Genomic DNA, 19,289 nt, shown 5'->3' with positions numbered 1-19,289 from the left:
CGTCAAAAAGTATGTGAAACTTGGGACCACTGCACAAATGGGAACTAAAACCTTGCCAAGGAGTTAGAATCATAGTGGGAGGGGTTGGGGACACTGGACAACACTGCTGTGCCAGCTCGGACCCCTTTAACATCTAAGAAGCGCTCGAGGACTATGAAAATGCATAATACACTCCGATTAGCACCTTGCCACTGTGCTGTGTGGAGACTGATGACTTTGTGGGTAATGCGGTCCCGGGCAGGAGATTCATCGTGTTCCCATGTGGTGAGGCCTGGGAACCTGGTAGAGGAAACCTGATGACATCAACTAGGAAAAGGCCAATATTGCTGAAAAACAGGGTTTTGAAGTTTTTGGCCAGAGTTCTGGGGCTAGACTCTAGGTTCTCGTTTGGCTGACATGTTGAACCACACACCCTAGGCTGCCTTTGACGTTTTGAAGCTGGGTCTTGCCAAGTTGCCCAAGCTGGCCCTAAGAACTCACTCTACAGTTAAGGTAGGCTTTGAGCTCTGGAACCTCTGCTGTACGCACCCGCTGGGACCTCCCTGTGCATATTCCATGTCAGCTACTTTCTACCCAAGAACAGCAGTGGAGTCTCAACAGTAATCCAAACTTTCCACAGAAACAGGAGACAAGATCGCGGAGCAGGCAAGGGCGGAACTAAAACCAGGAAGAAGCTGGGACTCCTGGTGTGTGTAAATGCCAGCACTGGGGTGCTAAGAATTTGAGCTACCCTGGGGCATGTGGCAAGAGTAAAAACTAAACTTACACGCATAGAGACTTGGGGGGTGAGGAAGGAGACCGACCACACTAGAGTTCATGTCCTGCTACACTTGCAACTCTTAAATACGGGTATATTTTTTCTCTGGACACACTCCAATCACACACCTTCTGCCCTCCCCCTCCAAATGCAAACCAAGAAGGGCCTCAGGCCAGACACAGAAGTGAGGGGCCTGCCCATCCCCTGAAGCTGGGGCAGGACGAAGCTTGCAGGCAGAAAGGCCTCGAGGTACATGTGGGGCTTCAAGAAGCCAGTGGGCTCTGTTCCAGATCAGGAAAGGGGGCCAGGGTGCAGCACAGTGACCAGACCCCCGACTCAGGCACTGGGAGCCAGAGCCCAGTGGTGTCAGGGTGGGTTGAGCAGGTTGACAGCCATTCTGTCCTCGGCGTTTCCTGGAGGGGACACTGGACCAAGGGGCAGAATAAGCTCCGCTCCAGAAAACGTCGGAAAGGTGGCTGCTAACTCGGCGTGCTCTCTTGAAGAAATGAGCATGCCACAGGCAGGGAGGCTAGGCTGGCAGCCTGTCCTGGCATCCGAGCTGTGGGTTGAAATGGAGGACCATCAGCACTGCTGCCTTTACCTCTGTTTGATTTTGAGATGGCCTCTCAGGGTGCCGAGCCTGGTCCTGAACTAACTCCCTAAGCAGCCGAGGAGGGCTTTGCACCCCTACTTACTGAGTGCTAGAACTGCAAATGTGCATAGCTACACCAGGGTTTTGAGGTGTTAGAGTTAGATCCCAGGGCGTCGGCATGCTGGGTAAGTACTCCGACAGCTGAGCTCCCTTTCTGGGCCCATATTCAACTGTTAATCCCTGAGGGGGTCCTAACTCTGAACTTGGCTGTCCCAGTTGCGGGGAGGTCACAGACTTTTTACATGAGGTGGTCCTGGGGGCAGGCCGGCACAGAGCATACTTTGTGTAGGATCAAATGAAGCTGCAGCCTGGAAAGCAATAAGCCAGGTGTCCTAAAACCTCTGGCACCGAGGGACACAGGCAGATTCCTGGCTTCTGGGACCCAGGCTGAGCCTGGAGACTCCAGAGCACAAAGAATGAGTTTTGCAATCCGAGAAAGGCACCGCGGTGAGGAGTGTTGGGGACTCCAGGACTGGAGCCCGAGGGCTGGAGTGTCTGAAACAGGTTGGGCAAGAGTCCCACTCAGGTCGGGAGTGGGTTCCGGCACCCTCCCTCTGCAGGAGGGACACGGGACAGGCAGGGAGAGGCTTAGTTGCGCTCCTCGCCCACGGAACCGGTAGGGCTCAGGGGCTCAGTGGGCGTGCTGAGTGAACTGGAGGGTCCAGTGTCCACCGAGTTGCTCCTCTTGCTTCCGCCTGTGGAGGAGGAACAGGAGGCGCGGCGTGGCCACTCCGGTGCTCGGATGTTGCGGCGGTCCTTGGCGGCTTCTTCTTCTTCATCGTAGCGCTCACTGTCGTCCCCCAGGGGTCCATCCCGGGGCTCTTCCTCGTCCTCACTCTGGTGTGGGCTGGAGTGTCGCGACAGCGAGGGCGATGGTGGCACGGAGGCTGGCCGTGGGTATCGGTACCCCTGGGTCTGCATGCCGCAGAGTAGACACAGAGTGAACGGGCGCTGCATCCACCGACCCTCCGTCCCAGGGCGGCCAGTCCCCGCCCAGCACGGGTCCCGCTCCACTTACCGCGTCGACCTCATGGGGCTCATAGGTGAAATGATCCGGAAAGGCCTTGGCCAGAGCCATGTGGCGTGCAGACATGTAGTACTGGGTGGAAAGGAGGGCAAGCTGTGTCAAGGGCGGGTTACACCCCAGCTACGGTCGATAAATCCCGGATGCTTTGTTTTGTTTTTTTTGAGACAGGGTTTCTCTGTGTAGATCTGGCTGTCCTGTCAAGTTCAGAGATCCACCTGCCTCTGCTTCCCAAGTGCCGTAATTTAAGGTGTAGGCCACCACTGCCCCGTCCTTTTTTTAAAAACAAGAGCCAGGTCCTCAGGTCATCACTGGGGACAGTGAAGCAGGGTCTCTATACTGCGCCACTCCTCTGGGATCTAGATAAGGGTCTACAACCTACCCACACTGGCAGTTCCCCGGCCGGTACTGTCACTGGTGGGTTCCAGGCAAGGCTCTGCAGCTGTCACTTGGTACTTAGCCTAGGCTGGAGTACAGAGTGGCTCTACCATCTCCCCTTCTCAGCCAGGCCCCATCTGCTACACCTTTATGCAAACAAGCGCACTGGGCAGACTTATCTCCAGTGAAAATGTCCTTATGTAAATGCAGATGCTCCATGTGGGCTAGGCGTGGGCAATCCTCCAGTCACACCTTACCAGAGGGCAGAAAATCCTCACATCAAGTACTGTTCTGGCCACACTACATGCAAATGAAAAGAACTCTGGCCAGATGCTATTTCTAGATTTTTTTTTCCCCTTTTGGTTTTTTGAGGGAGGATCTCTTTGTGTAGCCCTGGCTGTCCTGGAACTGGTTATGTAGACCAGGCTGGCCCTGGAACACCCAGAGCCACCTACCTCTGCCTCCAAGTACTTTAATCAAAGGTGATCATTACTACACCTGGGTTTCTTTTCTTTTAAGATTTATTATTACGTATGCAGTGTTCAGCCTGCATGTATGTATGCCTGCAGGCCAGAAGAGGGCACCAGATCTCATTACAGATGGTTGTGAGCCATCATGTGGTTGCTGGGAATTGTGAACTCAGGACCTCTGGAAGAGCAGCCAGTGCTCTTAACCTCTGTGCCATTTTCCCAGCCCCTATACCTGGCTTTCTTTTCCTTTTCTTCTTTTTTTGTTTTTGGTGTCTGTGTGTGTGTGTGTGTTGTGTGTGTGCTGCGCCCGCACCACAAGCCACTCCAAGGTATCAGGAAAAGAGAGACAAGACGTCCATTTGTTTGTACTAAGAGAATGCATGTGTTGCCTTTATTGCAGAGAGAGAGAGAGAGAGAGAGAGAGAGAGAGAGAGAGAGAGTGCCCTGGCCTTGACCCTCTGACATCAACATCTAGCAGGAGGAAAACAATGATCTCTTCTACCTGGGGTTTTTTCCACTGTGCTGTAAACTTGTATAAAAAGCTCCTCCCTTTTACAAGAAGGAGAGACCTGTTAGCACTTGCAATGAAGACACACACACACACACATTCTCCTGGCAATAAAGGCAACACATGCATTCTCTTAGTACAAACAAGAGGACGTCTGGTCTCTCTTTTCCTGATACCCTGGACTTGCTTGTGGCGCTGGCGCCACAATTGTAGAGGTTCCACAATTAATAAAGGAGGTACTGGTATTAAGTAAAAGAATAGGAAAAGATAAAAGTATATAGAATGGAAAATACACAGAGAGTCTGGATACTGTGTACAGTTGTGGTGTCTTCAAATTGTTTAATTGCTGAGAAAGGAACAAAAACTACTAAAAGACATTTGATTATTAATGTTGCTAAATTAATCCAACTTACATGTTTTAAAAATGCTTTGACTTCTAAATTTAAATATAAGGACAGGTTACTTGGGAAAAGAATTTCTGCTTTTGTTTCCACAGAACATAAAAAGCTGTGGGTTCCTTCCAGACTAGTATGGTTTGATGAAGCAAGACCACCTGAAGCAGTGGCCCAGGTGATCCAACACCTAAAACAGCTGAGATGATGCAGCCTTACAGACCACAAAAACAAGAACTTCAACAGGTTTCTGGGTTTTGTTTTGTTTTGTCCTGATCCCCATGGTATTTCAGCGCCCCTTAACAGCAGGAAGTAGTTTGGAAAGAACGATGCCACATTCCCAAATATTGTTTATAAATGTTTGTATATTAATGTCCTAGTCACCTGAGATGGGTGCTAATTTATATATAAAGAAGGGGGGAGATGTTGGGCCCCAGCCCCATGGGGTCTCTGAGTTGCTGGTCAGCCTACAAGTGCAACTTGTTTTCCAGTCCAAGTGCTTTCTGTTTTCTAGTCCTGGCTTACTGCCCTGGCCTTGACCCTCTGACATCAACATCTAGCAGGAGGAAAACAATGATCTCTTCTACCTGGGGTTTTTTCCACTGTGCTGTAAACATGTATATAAAGCTCCTCCCTTTTACAAGAAGGAGAGACCTGTTAGCACTTGCAATGAAGACACACACACACACACATTCTCCTGGCAATAAAGGCAACACATGCATTCTCTTAGTACAAACAAATGGACGTCTTGTCTCTCTTCTCCTGATACCTTGGAGTGGCTCGTGGTGTGGGCGCAGCATGTGTGTATGTTGTGTGCCTGTGAGTATATGTACATGTGTATGTATGCTGTGCACTTAACCAATTTCTCGTATGTCTGTATGATGGAGTTGGATCCCCTAGAACTTAAGTTACAGACATTTGTGGGCTGCCATAGGTGCTGGGAATTTAATATGGGTCCTTTGAAAGAACAACCAGTGATCTTAACCGCTGACCCATTATCTCCAAACTCCCGAGATTAATTTCTCTCTTTTTTCTTTTTCTTTTTTTAGAGACAGGGTTTCTCTATGGAGCTTTGGAGCCTGTCCTGGCACTCTGTAGACCAGGCTGGCCTCGAACTCACAGAAATCCTTCTGCCTCTGCCTCCTGAGTGCTGGGATTAAAGTCGTGTGCCACCAATGCCTGGCTCCAACATTAATTTCTTAAAGAGGCAGCAATTATTATAAGCAGGAGACCCCGCCCTATGTCCAGCTTCTTTGTTTGTTTTGAGTTTGTTTTTTTGTTATTGTTGTTGTTTTGTTTTGTTTTTGGAGACAAGGTTTCCCTGTGTAGCTGTGGCTGTCCTGGAATTCGCTCTGTAGACCAGGCTGGCCTTGAACTCACAGCGATACACTTGCCTCTGCCTCCAGACTGCTGGGATTAAAGGCGTGTGGTGCCACCACACCCTTCCAGATCCAGCCTCTTAAAGCTACAGAACCAGAGGAAGCTAAGGAAAGGGAGGTCAGTCCTACCCGGCCTAGGTACTTCCAATCTAACAGGTCGGACAGACGCTCTGTGCGATTCCGCTGGATGATGCGCTGTCGTCGGCTCTGCTGACAGAAGCTGTAGAGGAAGGAGGTGAGTTGCGAGCACGAATCATCCAGGCTGCGGAACCTTCGATCCAGAATGTAAATGCCTACAGAGGCAGTGATCAGGGTTTGTTAGGGAAAAAAAAAGTCTGATTGGGCCAGGACCCCATGCTGTCCTTCCTTGGCACTGACCGTAAGCTGAGGGATCTGCGATGTGTTCCTCCATAAAGCAGCCAAAGCCGGAGAGGTTGGTGGAAATGCTGGGGATGCCCATGACGGTGCACTCCGCTGTAGGGCCAAGAGTGGGAACCGCATACTCAACAGGTTTCTCCAGCCTGCTCCGCAAGAGATGCCTCTACATTGCCACCTGCTGGCAACTGAGCCAAGTGCACCCCTCTGCACCAGCAAGGGTGCTGAGGACATCCCCATCTAGGAAGGGGAACTAAGAGACTCAGAAAGTAAATCCGCAAAAAAGTCCGTGATGAGGAGGGTACTTATTTATGGAACGCTAACTAATACTGGAATCACATAAAGAACTTTACTTAACTATCACGACATTAAGATACAGTGTGTGTGTGTGTGTGTAGTCAGAGAGAGAGAGAGAGAGAGAGAGAGAGAGAGAGAGAGAGAGAGAGAGAGAGAGAGAGAGATTTGATGAACATGCCTATAATATAAACATTAAGAAACAGAGGTAAGGGAGGGCTGGAGAGATGGCTCAGAGGTTAAGAACACTGCTTCTTCTTCCAGAGGTCCTGAGTTCAATTCCCAGCAACCATGTGGTGGCTCACAACCGTCTGTAACGAGATCTGGTGCCCCCTTCTGGCCTGCAGGGATATATCTTTAAGCCCTAGGGAGAACTACGCACAAGTAATTGTGACCCAGCCTGGGGAGAGGAGTGGAGGGAGGAAGTTGGGAGGGCAGCAGAGGAAGCTCAGTTGGAGGTTTGCCTGGCGAGCACAAAGTGTAGGCTTGACTGTGCAGACAGGTCATGCAGTGCAGGCTTGTATTCCCAGCACTCTGGATGGAGCTCAAGACCAACCTTGGCTCCACAGCAAGTCTGAGAGACACTGGGAACAGCTTTGCTTACACAGCATCAGCTCACGGCTCTGGGGGGGTCACACATTGGCAAACTGGAGGTGGGGTTATCAGTAACAACCACTGAAAATGAACTCCAGTCTTCTAGTCCTGAGCCTTGTAGACTTGCGTGTCACAAAAATGTACCCTGGAACTGGATGGGTCCTTACCTCCACCCCTCAACTGAGGTTCACGCCGGAAAATGGACCCCCAGCACCCTGCTGCCCCTCACTCCGGCACTCACCGGGTGTGTAGCCCCAGGGCTCATAGTAGGAAGGAAAGACCCCAAGGTGACAGCCACGGACAAACTCTTCATAGTCCACCGGGAGTAGAGGGCTTGTGGAAGACAGAAACTCTGGGTGAAAAATCACCTGCCAACGTAAGAGAAGGACTTAGCTACTTCCTAACCACCCAGAGAAGGTCCATTACTCCAAACATATACAGCAAAGAGGGCAAGCAGCCAAAGACTTAAAATGAATTCAGTTGGCCTCAGAAGTTAGGGTTCTTTCTAAATAGTTCATGTGCTGGTTTGAATAAAACGGCCCTATAGGCTCATAGGGAGTGACACTATCAGGAGGTGTGGCCTTGTTGAAGTAGGTGTGGTCTTGTTGGAGAAGTGTGTCACTGGGGGTGGGCTTTGAGTTACAGAAAGCCAAGCCAGGCCTAGGGGCTCACTGCCGCTTCCTGCTGCCTGCAGATGAAGATGTAGAACTCTCTGCTGCCTCTCCAGTACCATGTCTGCCGTGTGTCGCCATGAAGATAACGGACCAAGCCTCAGAACTGTAAGCTGCCCCAAGTAAATGTTTTCTTTCATAAGAGCTGTCACGGTTGGCTGGGTGGTGGTGGCCCACATCTTTAATCCCAGCACTAGGGAGAGACAGGCAGTTCTTCGTGAATTCAAGGCCAGCCTGGCCTACAGAGTGAGTGCCAGGATAGGCTCCAAAGCTACAGAGAGACACCCTGTCTCACAAAGCAAAAACTAACAAACAAAAAAAAACAGTTGTCCTGGTCATGGTGTCTCTTCGCAGCAATAGAAACCCTAAGACAGTACAGTTGATAAATTATGGAGATAAGAATTATGACGCCCAAGGAATAACCCTGTCCCCTGCCACACCCAGCCACTGCCAGCTCTCACCTTCACGCGGTCGGCACTGCTGTTGAAAAGGCCAATTCGTCGAATGGTGGTCAGGATGGGGTCCGAGGAGTCGTCCAGCATGTTGTGGGTGCACACAGGGGGGAAGGATTGCCGCTGGGGGAGTCACAGGAGGGCGTCAAGGGAGGGGCAGGTGAGGTGAGGGGGTCAAGGGAGGGGCAGGTGAGGGGGTCAAGGGAGAGGCAGGTGAGGGGTCAAGGGAGGGGCAGGTGAAGGGGGTCAAGGGAGGGGTAGGTGAGGAGGTCAAGGGAGGGGCAGGTGAAGGGGGTCAAGGGAGGGGCAGGTGAGGGGTCAAGGGAGGGGCAGGTGAAGGGGGTCAAGGGAGGGGCAGGTGAGGGGGTCAAGGGAGGGGCAGGTGAAGGGGGTCAAGGGAGGGGCAGGTGAAGGGGGTCAAGGGACGGGCAGGCAATGGCTGCTTGCTCAGGGGCCATGATGATCAGGGGTCACCAGCAGAGGTCAACCAATTCAAGACTGGAACCCACCTTTTCCCTTTCAACTATCATGAGCAAAACAATAACAAAAAATCCCAGCTAAATTAAGGCAGGGCTGGTGTTAAGTCACTCTACAGATTATGAGGAAGTGTCTGTATTTTGCTATATACTCTTTGTTTGTCCTTCTAGAAACCCCAAGGACCCTCACTAAGATGTGACTCTACTGTCATCTCGGTTGATGTAACCATGCAACATAAACCAGAATGGCAGCAGAATGCCGACTCTGTCCCCCGGAAATTTAAATGCCCCGAGGCAAGTAGACAATTGTGTCCATTTGATAGCAAGCTATAAGGGCAGCTAGGAGTTATAGTTTTCTTATGAAAATTCATACCCCTCCCACCAGGAGTCATAGCTGCAACTCAAAGATAGATTGACAGGAAACCCTAGACCTTGAAGAGTTCTTTGCAGCTGTTACATCACCTCCTTACAGGACACACACATTGGCAGTGTATAAGGGCCAAAAACTACAACTCCCAGAAGCCTCATGTTAGCAGTATTCATAAAGGAAGCGGCTGCCTCACTTCAGAAATATTTTATGCAAAAGCACACCCTACCTCATTAATGCATGTTAGCTGTCTAGACTCCAAAACTCAGCCTCACCAATGTGGACCATAGGTACCCAAAGTACCTTGACCCGCCGGAAATGGAAGGATTCTATTCCCAGAAGCCTCAGGGACAAAGGAAGTAAGTCAACAAAGTGCAAACTGTACTTTGTGGGCCACACCTTCCTAATGTTTCCCATCCATCTAATTTCAACATCAGGAATCAGGGGCTCTGTGGGAAATAAGACTCAGCCACAGAGCTGGGCTCGGTGAGGCACACCTGTAGTCCCAGCACTCCAGAGGCAGAAACAGGCAGATCTCTGAGTTTGAAGCCAGCCTGGTCTACACAGAGAGATCCATGATAGCCCAAGGCTATGCAGAGTAAACTTGTCTTCAAAAACTACCACCAGCACCACCAACAAAAATTTATCTTGGGCTATTTCAGCCCACTAAATAGCAACTCCCTGCCACCTGTCTCTGATCTAGTAAGAGCCAAAACTAATAGATGAAATCTTTGGGGATGTATTAACTTGTGGAAACCCTAGTTTTCACCAACCGAGACTAGAAATTCATTCAGATTCATTCAGACATCATTCTAGGTCTATAGCTGGGATTTTCCTCCTTTGATACAGCCTCCTAAACTGATGTCTCCACCAAGGTATTTTTAAAAGACCTATGTTATTATTTTCTTTGTTCCATTATCATAAAATGTCAAAAAAAATGTTACTATGTTGGAACATGGTGTTCCGGGTGACCCGAATCCACGTTCCTGATCCACGGTTATACTTTGCTTTAGAATAAATTCTGTCTCTGTCTCTCTCTCTGTCTCTGTCTCCCTCTCTGTTTTTTTGAGACAGGGTTTCTCTGTGTAACAGCCCTGGCTGTCCTGGCTGTCCTAGAATTCACTCTGTAGACCAGCCTGGTCTGAACTCAGTGATCCACCTGCCTCTGCCTCTTGAGTGCTGGTATTAAAGGTGTGCGCCACCGGCCGGAATAAACACTCCTATTCCCTTTGATGTGGAAGTTGTGTTTTTACATTGACATTTCTGTGGCTCTCAGAATTGGGTCCTCTACAAAAGTCTACGCAAGAGAACAGAACTCCCAGAAACCATTGGGGCAAGAGGCCTCAGGAAATGCTGGGCATGGCCAGCACTCTTCTTGGGGTGCCTCCGTACCTGAGTGGCAAAGATGGCTCTCTTCATCATAGTGAAGTCCTCCTTGTCCAGCATCTTGTTCATGTCTGGGAGGCTCCCCCTGCAAGGGGAGGGTAGGCATTTGGGGATGAAGTCACGGGACCCTTCGGTCTGCCAATGGGAAGAGAGCCAGGGCTGGGTACTCACACTAGTAAGGATTCGTAAAGCTTCCTCCCAAACTTCTCCTTAACTGTATTGGCTGTGTCCCTGGAAGGGAGAGAGAAAACATCAGACACACCACCACCACTCACTGTCAGGCTTTGGGGGCAACAGAGAAGCCATGCCCTGGGGGGGATTTAAACTGGAGGATGGGGGCTGACTGAAGGATGCTTGAGTTCCTTGAGATGTGTGGCTGGGGACAGGTGGCCTTTCCTCTCTGGCTTCAGTGACTCATCTATGAGATGAGTGTAAAAATAGACTCAACCCCAGGCGTTGCAGAGAGCCCGAGAGGTCAGGAGAAAGCCTGGCCACAGAGCCTTCCAGAAATGTCAGCTATTATTAGGGTTCCGATGAACCTGGGACAGTGACGCTGGGCCCAGCTTTATAAACAAGAGGAGTAACATTCGGAGAGAGAAACGTCTTGGCACACAAGTTCGGAAAGACTGTCACCCTAGTATCTCATGACTTACGGTCCTCCTAGGGCTGCAGCCCACGTCCTCCCGGAACATGCTGATCCAGCCACGCTGGGGCCCTCTCCCCTTTCCCCACCTCTCCTCTCCCTGCCCCACCCATGCCCCGGAAGCCTGGCCTCAGTATGCTTGCTGCCTAGTATGACCTTGAGCCTCTGACCCTCCTGCCTCCCTTCCCAAGTGTTGGGACTGGAGAAATGGACCATCATGCTTGGTTTATGCAGTGCTGGGGATGGAACCAAGGGCCTCATGAGTGCTGGCCAAGCTCTGCCAACCGAGCTCATTTCTTGAACATGCATCTGCTCTTGCCAGGGTTACCACGTGGTAGATATTCAGGTGGAGGTGAACGGATGGGTTTCAGAGAGTCTGGCTACACAACCGGGAAGGCCACAGCGGGGGGGCAGGGCCGAAACCTCGCTGTGGATCACCTGCCCTGATCGTGTGCTCCAGCCAGGCCCCACACTTTACCGGATGACTTCACTAGGGATGGGTGTGGCACCCTGACCGTGTCAGAGACCGCCACAGAGAGACAAGCCCACAGAGCTGTCTCTGACATGGTCAGGAGAGGCCAGGACATGGACACAGTAGGTGTGGCCTGGCCAAGGACTGCTGACCACAGCTGTTTGCGCACGGCTTGGCCCTTCAGGGTTTCCACGTTGAAGTTGTTGGTCCGCGCCGGCATGATGAAGAAGGCAACGACGGTCTTCTCACTGCCATTCACCTGGGTGGAGAAGTGGAGGGACATCAGGAAGGATGCTGGGCTCCACCATGCCATCGCTGCTAAGAATTGTGGGACTTCTGACTTCCTTTTTCATAATAGAGGAGATTAAAATCAAAGTCCCCCTGCATAGGTAGGGACTCTACCACTGAGCCACGCTGCCAGCCTCTCACCGAGCCATCCCGGGCAGGGGCTCTACCACTGAGCCATACTACCCCCCCTCCGTCCTGTTTTTCATTTTGATATACAGTCTCAGAATTGTCCAGGTTGATCTTAGACTCATTCTGTACATAAAAGCTGACCTTGAGTTTTTGATCTTCCGGCTTCAGCCCCCCTCCCCCGCCCCCAGCACTGGGATAACAGGCATGTCCCACCAGACCTGACCTCTGATCTTTCTGGGTTTCTACGCTCTGCTTCTACCCAAGGGTTTCCATAGCCACCTCGCAGGTCTGTGTCCTCCCTCGCTATACACACATTGTGTCCTCTAGCTCCCCCTCACAGACCAGGCCTTACTCTGAGCAGATAGTTCAGCCGGGCCAAGGCTTCTAGGAATACATCAGCTCCCTTGTTGGAGAACTCGTAGCGGCCAGCAATAAAGAAATACAAAGTCTTGTCTAAGTTGAAGTCCAGGTGCCTAAACAAGTCACAGGAAAGAGTGAGGCCCCAGCTCCCAATCCTGCTCTGAAAACTACAAACCCCAGAAGCCACAGGGCCAAAACATTTTTAACAGTACACAGGCAATAGGGATACATGCAAGCTGTAGAATTTTCTCCTTGGATGGGTGTTTACTCTAATATCTATTTCATATCTCTAGATATCAAGAAATAATGGAGGCCATAGCTGTCCTGGACCAAAGGACAAGGGAATCCCAGCCTTCACCCTCTCCCTGAGACTAGGGAGTCTTCTTTGCTGGGGACCAGGGGTCCTGACCCCAGCCCTCCTCCATCAGACATGGGAGTCCCCACCCCGCCCTCCTCCATCAGACACAGAGCTCCACCCCACACCCTCCTCCATCAGACACAGAGCTCCACCCCACACCCTCCTCCATCAGACACAGAGCTCCACCCCGCCCTCCTCTCAGCCAGCTGGCTCACATACCCATAAAAATGGCCTCGCACAAACTCCTGGATCCGTGCTTTGCTCTGAGCGTGAAGGTTCTGGAACTCGTGCATAGCAGAGAACTTCTTCACATTCAACCCGTTGGGGGTTACAATGTCTGGGATTGGGGGAGAAGGGCCCGTGTTTCCTTTCTTCCTTCTGATCAATGTCACTGATGACTAAAGGTCGGGGAAGTGACTTTCCTATCATAACTTCACTGTCCCATGCATGACCCCTTGGTAAACTCAGCTCCATATGGCTGAGTCAACGCTGCTACTGGCCCCTTCTTTACCTTTTATTAATTTTTAGATTCATCCCTTTTATTTGATATGCATGGGTGTTTTGCCTGCATACACGTCTGTATACCACGTGTATCTCTATTGCTTGTGGAGGCCAGAAGAGGGCGTCAGATCTCCTGGAACGGTGGCTGCTGGGGATTGAACCTGGGTCCCCCAGAAGAGCAGCCAGTGCTCATACACTCGGGCGAGCACACACATACATAAACTCCGGGTTCAATGAGAGACCCTGGCTGTAAAGGTGTTGGGGCAGGGGAAATGGCCAGGCAGTCCAGCCAGCTTCCTGCTCCTGCAGCGCCTACTTTAGGGGGTTAACAGTGCTGTAACTCCACCTCAGTCCTCTTCCACCCTCCGTAGCGCACACACACTCACTCACTCACACACACTCACACTCACTCACTCACACGGTCACTCACACACACACTCACTCACACGGTCACTCACACACACACACTCACAACAAATCAACAAAAAGTTACAGCCCATATTGGGACCTAGGGCAAAGTTTAGGAGCGTATTGGGTGGGATGAGCGAACCCAGGCCTTGCCTTACTTTATTAAAAAATAAAGCCCACTATACCTGCATTCCTTTCAAAAGATCGGCATATATCAGCCACTTGTGCGATTAAAGAAACTATAGCTCCCATTAGCTCTCAGGAGACAGGGTTGGCCAGCTTCATTTACAATTACCATCTCAACCCAGGACTTTTACTCCCGGTGGTAAAATAAAACCGATGTGGGGCCCAGCATAGAGTCTCCCCTTATTCCTGTGTAGAGAGCACAGCTCAGACCTGGCTTCCTCTTGAGGAGGTGCTGAGCCTCAATGGCGGTGATCTGGGACACAGTGGTGAAGACATGCGCACAGTGGGCAGCTGCGCGCTCCATGCAGTATCGGTGGTAGATCTGCCTCTCGCCGGCCTCCTTGTCCACATTGAACTGGGCGGGAAGGGGGAGTCAGGGTTTAGAGGACTGAGGTCTGTTCTAGGGCCCTGAGGAAGGTTGGGACTGGGCTGTTCTCTTGGGCTTCAGGGAGTAGGGTCTGCCGGTGTCTAACAGTGGAAGGAAGGGCTGGGAGCCTGTGCTCTTAGGAGCAGGACTCCCGGCCAGCGCTTTGGGCTCTTAGGACAGGACCCCCGGCCAGCGCTTTGTGCTCTTAGGAGCAGGACTCCTGGCCAGCGCTTTGGGCTCTTAGGACAGGACCCCCGGCCAGCGCTTTGGGCTCTTAGGAGCAGGACTCCCGGCCAGCGCTTTGGGCTCTTAGGACAGGACTCCCGCCAACGCTTTGGGCTCTTAGGACAGGACTCCCCGCCAGCGCTTTGGGCTCTTAGGACAGGACTCCCCACCAGCGCTTTGGGCTCTTAGGAGCAGGACGCCCCGCCAGCGCTTTGGGCTCTTAGGAGCAGGACGCCCCGCCAGCGCTTTGGGCTCTTAGGAGCAGGACGCCCCGCCAGCGCTTTGGGCTCTTAGGAGCAGGACGCCCCGCCAGCGCTTTGGGCTCTTAGGACAGGACTCCCGCCAGCGCTTTGGGCTGTCACGAATACTCATGTCTCCCATGCTTCCCGCTCACGTTCTCCAGGTTGTTGTAGAAGTCCACGGCTCCGGCACACAGGTAGCGCCCCAGCAGTGTGGCATGAGTGGTGAAGATGGTGGCCACCGGCAAACGCCGGGCGCGGCACAGACACAGACCAATGCCTGCCAACCACTCATGGAAGTGCGCGACAACATAGGGCTTCTCTTCGTTCTGGGCCAGGAACTGTGGGGCAATAAGGACGGGGTCACTATGTTTCCACACGGCCACAAAAGGAACCAGCAGTCCCCAGCACCGACGCACGGACCAGGAAACGGGAGAGGAGCCACACACAGGCACACAGCAGGCAGCCTTCCCACAGACGAGGTACTAAACCCTACACTGGGCCGACCGGCCGACCTCATCCCCAGAAGCTGATGGGAATTGGTTTGCTTGCCAAAGTCTGAATCCTGCTAAGTCTGAACTGGAAGGACCAACATGTCCATGTCCCTAAGTCCTGCTCACAGTTCCAGGAGCCTTGGTATTTCATCAACGGCGGTAGACTTTTTACGGGTAAAAAACAGGACCAAAACTCCTAGAACACTTTGAATCCAGTAGCTCCTGTTTGTCCTAGGGTGGTGCAATTACGTTTCCTAAAACTTTTAAAAGTCCTAGAATGGGGGGGGGCAGATTCCTGGTTCTGAAACCATAAACATCAAGAGGCCCCTCCCAGTGCTTCGATGTACTCAATAGCAACTAGAAACTCCCAGAATTCCTGTGGCTCAGCCCGCTACTGACAGGACTCCCTGGAGGCCATGCCTCAGTGTGTGCACACTTGGAAGGTTTCAGTAAGTGGAGCTGAGGTTGGCACTTCCGGTCTCTGAGAAAAGAAGCTAGACTCCTGGGCATTCATGTCCGCCCAAATCACAGTTGATCCTTGGGTTAAAGAACCCACAAGTCCAAGAATGCCCAGGGGAAGGCCACCCTCTGGCCCAAGAGGGGACAATAGTTTCAAGTCTGGGTAGAGAGGCTGAGGTGGGGTCGGTAGCAGGGAGGGCCTACCTCACCCAGGAACCAGGTGGTGAGGAACCCAAACAGGACGGCATCGTTGGCTTCACGGTCGTACCAGGGAACCCCGATATTGCAGGTGTCCCACAGCTCACCCTTCCAACGCTCCAGGGCCCAGGCTGAGGCCCCCACATCCAGGAGCACCACTAGGGGTCCCCCCTCGATCAACCAACGCCCAAAATACACCTAGGAGAGAGGCAGAGGAAGGCTCAGACAAGCTGGCCTTGTGTCTCACCCACCGCTCAAGCCCCCGAGCCTGGTAACTGAGCTCACACCCCTCGCCCGGCGCTCATCTGTGCCCGGCGTAACTGCCGCCTGCTACTCTTCTCCCTACCTGTTCTGTAACCTAACCAAGTCCTGTCTAACAGCCAGGACTGCGCTTTCCTACATTCTAAAACTCGATGTGCTATTCCAGTCCTCACCGGCCGGTTGTCCTCCCGAGCCTGCAGGTACAGGCCGTTGCTCTAGCCGATGGAAATGTTCCCGCCTCTGCCCCGACCTGGCTCGGTTCTGCCAGAGGCTCACTGGGGGGCCCCTCCCCCTCCCAGCTGTTGTCTGCCCTTTTGCTGGGCGGGGTCTATTATTAGGAACAGCTGCCCTGGGGGAGGGTTGTGGCAGCTCTGGGGTCCTGTAGGGACATGGTCTGGCCTGCCTGGATGCTGGAGCCCACCCCAAACAGACTGTGAACACTGCGTCTGTCTTCCAGTCCCTAATCTGTGTGTTAACTCTGCTGAGCCTCACAGCCCTCTCCCCCAGGAGTCAGATACATCTCTCTTAGGCTTTCTCCTTCTTACCTTCCTTCATTTGTTTTTCTCTTTGTGATTCTTTTCTTTCTTTTTGGCTTTTCAAGACAGGGTTTCCCTGTGTAGTCCTGGCTGTCCTTGAACTCACAGAGATCCACCTGCCTCTGACTCCCAACTGCATGGACTGACTCTTTGTGGTTCTGAACACTGAACACAGGGACCTTGCTTAATGGGGGCTCTGCCAAGCCCCAGCCCCAGCCCCCCTACTGCGGTATTCTAGGCAGGGGCTTCACCACTGGGCCACACCCCAGTCCCTCATTGGGGTATTGTAGGCAGGGGAATCTACAACTGAGCCACACCCCTTTCCTGATCTCTTAGGACCCGGGATCTGCTCATAGACTGTTTCCCTGTCTCTCCTCTCTTCAACATTCCATCCTTTTCCCTATCTGCTCTTTATTGATTTTATTTATTTGAAACAGCATCTTGTTACGGTCCAGATGCTGGGATTACAGGTGAGCACATGGCTCTGGGTAACTTTCTGTCTCCAGCCTGTTTCTACCCTGTGGTTCTGAGGACCTCCACTTACATCCGTCTGGTCTTTCACAGACATTCGGCACCCACTGACCCATCTGTCACTTTCTTACCCAGGTCTGCTGGGGACGTGCTACCCATTGCTACCCAGCATGCCTCTGGCTTCCGGTCTACCTTCCGCCACCTGTTGTTAGACCCTGCTGGCAGGCAGGCTCCCTCCCCTCCCCCCGCCCCCTGGGCAGCGCTGTGTCCCACCTTGCAGCCCTTGCTGTTCATGGAGTCCAGAGTCCTCTTCAGTTCAGGCGTTGGGGGCTCCAGGAGCTCCACCTGGGTCCGCACGCCCTGCTCCGTGTAGGGTCCCACCAGATAGTAGTTGTCACCCCACTCGTCCCCCGTCACCTTCGCCTTGGTCTGCAGCACAGTGTAGATGCCGCCCACTGCGGGCCAAAGTACAAAAGGACAGACAATCCCACCACTGGCCCACAGCTTTGAGACGACACACACACACCACACACACACACACACACACACACACACACACACACCACACACACACACACCACACACACACACACACACACACACACACACACACACACACACACACACCACACACACACACACACACACACACACACACAAAAGACAGGCTCGCGCCCACATTTGGGGATCAGAGAAGGTAGGGGGAGGGGCTTGGGCCATGGAAAGCAGACTGAGGGCAGCCCTCCTGGATCTACTGGAGAAAGTGGGCAGAGATGAGGATTCTGGGGGAGGAGCAGGCTCCAGGTAGACTCTCGGCCCAGGGACAGGAAGGGCTCCTAGTCTAAGGGAATTAGGGGCTGGAAGAAGGGTTGGAGACCCAGGTCTAATGCTCCCAACTTTCAGACACGGTGGGGAGAATGGTATATGGCTTCATCCAGCTTCCCACAGTTACCTAAGGGAAGCTGTGGTTAACATTCGTCACCTGCAGGGGCCCCGGGCGCTGACTCAGGGCTGGGGCACAGGCCCTGGCCCTCCTGTGACCCCATCTCAGAGTTAGGAATCTGGGTCCTCAGCTTTTTACCCGAAACCAGTACCCTGGCAGTTCACAGACTGAGTCTGCCAACTCCACCACGCTAGGAAATCCAGAGTCCTTCTCCCTCAAGATCCGGAAAATGAAACACGCAGATTCACGCAGCCCAGCCTTCTCAGGAGTGAGAGGCTAGTGGTCCTGGACTCCCATACACAACTGTGTGCTGTAGGTTCCTCCCATCCCAGGGCCCGGACCCTGACCAACTCAGGACTTGCAGCATTCCCATTCCAGTGTGCCAGAGGCCGGCCACAGGAAGACACCTCTCCACTTAGGAAGCCACGGCTAATGCCTGGGCTCCTTCACATGGGCTCCTTCAGGTTCCCAACCATTTCCCATCTTGAACCTAAGGATTCGAGTCTCTAGGCCCCCCTCATCTCTACACTAAAGTGGTCAGGTCCGCCACGCTCCCTAACAATCCACGAATCCTAACTTTTAGTCACATCCTCTGGACCTCCGGTGCTCCCCCCCGTGTCCCCCGCCCCCACCCCGGTTAGACGCATGAGCGCTTTTCCCTTTTGGGTCCCAGGTCTCTCGGCCCTCGAAAACCTCCCTCCAAGATCCAGGAATTTTTCTCTGAGTGCCCTCTTCCCTACATCGCAGGACCTGTGGCCTCCTTCCATCTTAAGAGTAGTCTCTTGTCCCTTCCCCCCCAGGGCCTAGGACGCCTAGTCCTGCCCCTCCACAAGGACACAGAAGTCACAGGCGCTTTTCACAGGACCCAAGCGTCCCCCAGCCCCCACGTAGCTCTGCGCCCTTATGAATCGGTTTTGGGACCCCCATCCTCGATTGCCCTCGGCGGTGAAGGGGCCGAGGCTGGCGTTCTCACCCTTGTTGGCCACCTCCCAGGCCACCTCGAAAAGCACTGTGTTCTCCGGGTCGAACTCATCCTCCCAGTCTTCCAGTCCTGGAAGCGAGGACATGGACAGACTGCGGCTGAGAGGCATGGCTGCTAGGAGCGGGGGACTTCGAGCACCAAAAATGGAAACCGGAGAGGTCGGCTGGGACTGCACCAGACTTGGTGACGGGCCGGCTTAACGGGTGTCCCACGGGAAGCTTGCAAAGCGCTCCTCTTCCTATTGCGCGACCGCACCCCCGCGCCGCAGCGCTCCGACTCAGGTAGGCAGCGCGGCGACACTGAGTTGGGCGGGCAGCTGCAGTGGAGCCTCGTGGCCGCCAGGAGGCACTGCCCGCCCTGCTGGTCTAGCACGATTGGTCGGCGTCTAGGGGGCGGACTGCGGCGTCTTCTTATTGGCGGGTGGGATCCAGTTTCTCCGCCAGACCCCCGGGGATCTGGAAGGGGGCGGGGCTTGTTGCTGCGCAGCGCAGAAGTAATTGGTGGACAGAACTGTCAGTCTCAGCTGCGGGAGGAAGGGTGGCTAGAGAGGAGAGAGATCGTGGAGGACGTGTGGTTGCTGCTAAAAGTGTTCGG

The 19,289-nt window shown here is 53.0% G+C and overlaps 1 protein-coding gene across 2 annotated transcripts; it reads right to left on the bottom strand.

Annotated features, from left to right (window-relative positions):
- Nucleotides 1-834: 834 nt before the first annotated feature.
- Gys1 (glycogen synthase 1) lies at nt 835-19,018 on the bottom strand. 2 transcript variants are annotated; one of them, XM_005084715.4, is made up of 16 exons: nt 18,687-19,017; nt 17,044-17,225; nt 15,509-15,700; nt 14,507-14,692; nt 13,731-13,875; nt 12,645-12,762; nt 12,060-12,180; nt 11,443-11,549; nt 10,347-10,406; nt 10,182-10,260; nt 7,956-8,069; nt 7,065-7,191; nt 5,939-6,034; nt 5,690-5,853; nt 2,428-2,508; nt 835-2,324 (listed from the first exon to the last, which is right to left on the bottom strand). In XM_005084715.4, the coding sequence occupies exons 1-16, from the start codon at nt 18,802-18,804 to the stop codon at nt 1,998-2,000; spliced, it is 2,217 nt and encodes a 738-aa protein (XP_005084772.1). In that variant the 5' UTR covers nt 18,805-19,017; the 3' UTR covers nt 835-1,997. The 2 variants fall into 2 exon arrangements, 1 of the variants encoding a protein (XP_005084772.1); XR_002385976.2 differs by having other exon boundaries at nt 2,270-2,324; nt 5,939-6,081; nt 18,687-19,018.
- Nucleotides 19,019-19,289: the final 271 nt, after the last annotated feature.

The sequence above is a fragment of the Mesocricetus auratus genome, unplaced genomic scaffold (genome assembly GCF_017639785.1).
Source record: "Mesocricetus auratus isolate SY011 unplaced genomic scaffold, BCM_Maur_2.0 Super-Scaffold_100054, whole genome shotgun sequence".
Classification (NCBI taxonomy): Eukaryota; Metazoa; Chordata; class Mammalia; order Rodentia; family Cricetidae; genus Mesocricetus; species Mesocricetus auratus.
Note: the sequence above shows the minus strand (reverse complement) of the source record. Positions and strands in the feature narration are given on the sequence as shown.

Excerpts from the sequence above, each read along its gene's own strand:
- Gys1 (XM_005084715.4), bottom strand. The coding sequence starts at position 18,804 with ATGCCTCTCAGCCGCAGTCTGTCCATGTCCTCGCTTCCAGGACTGGAA. Across the intron at positions 15,701-17,043 it reads TGAACAGCAAGGGCTGCAAG|GTGTATTTTGGGCGTTGGTT; the intron begins GTGGGACACAGC and ends CCTCTCTCCTAG. Across the intron at positions 8,070-10,181 it reads GAGCCATCTTTGCCACTCAG|CGGCAATCCTTCCCCCCTGT; the intron begins GTACGGAGGCAC and ends TGACTCCCCCAG.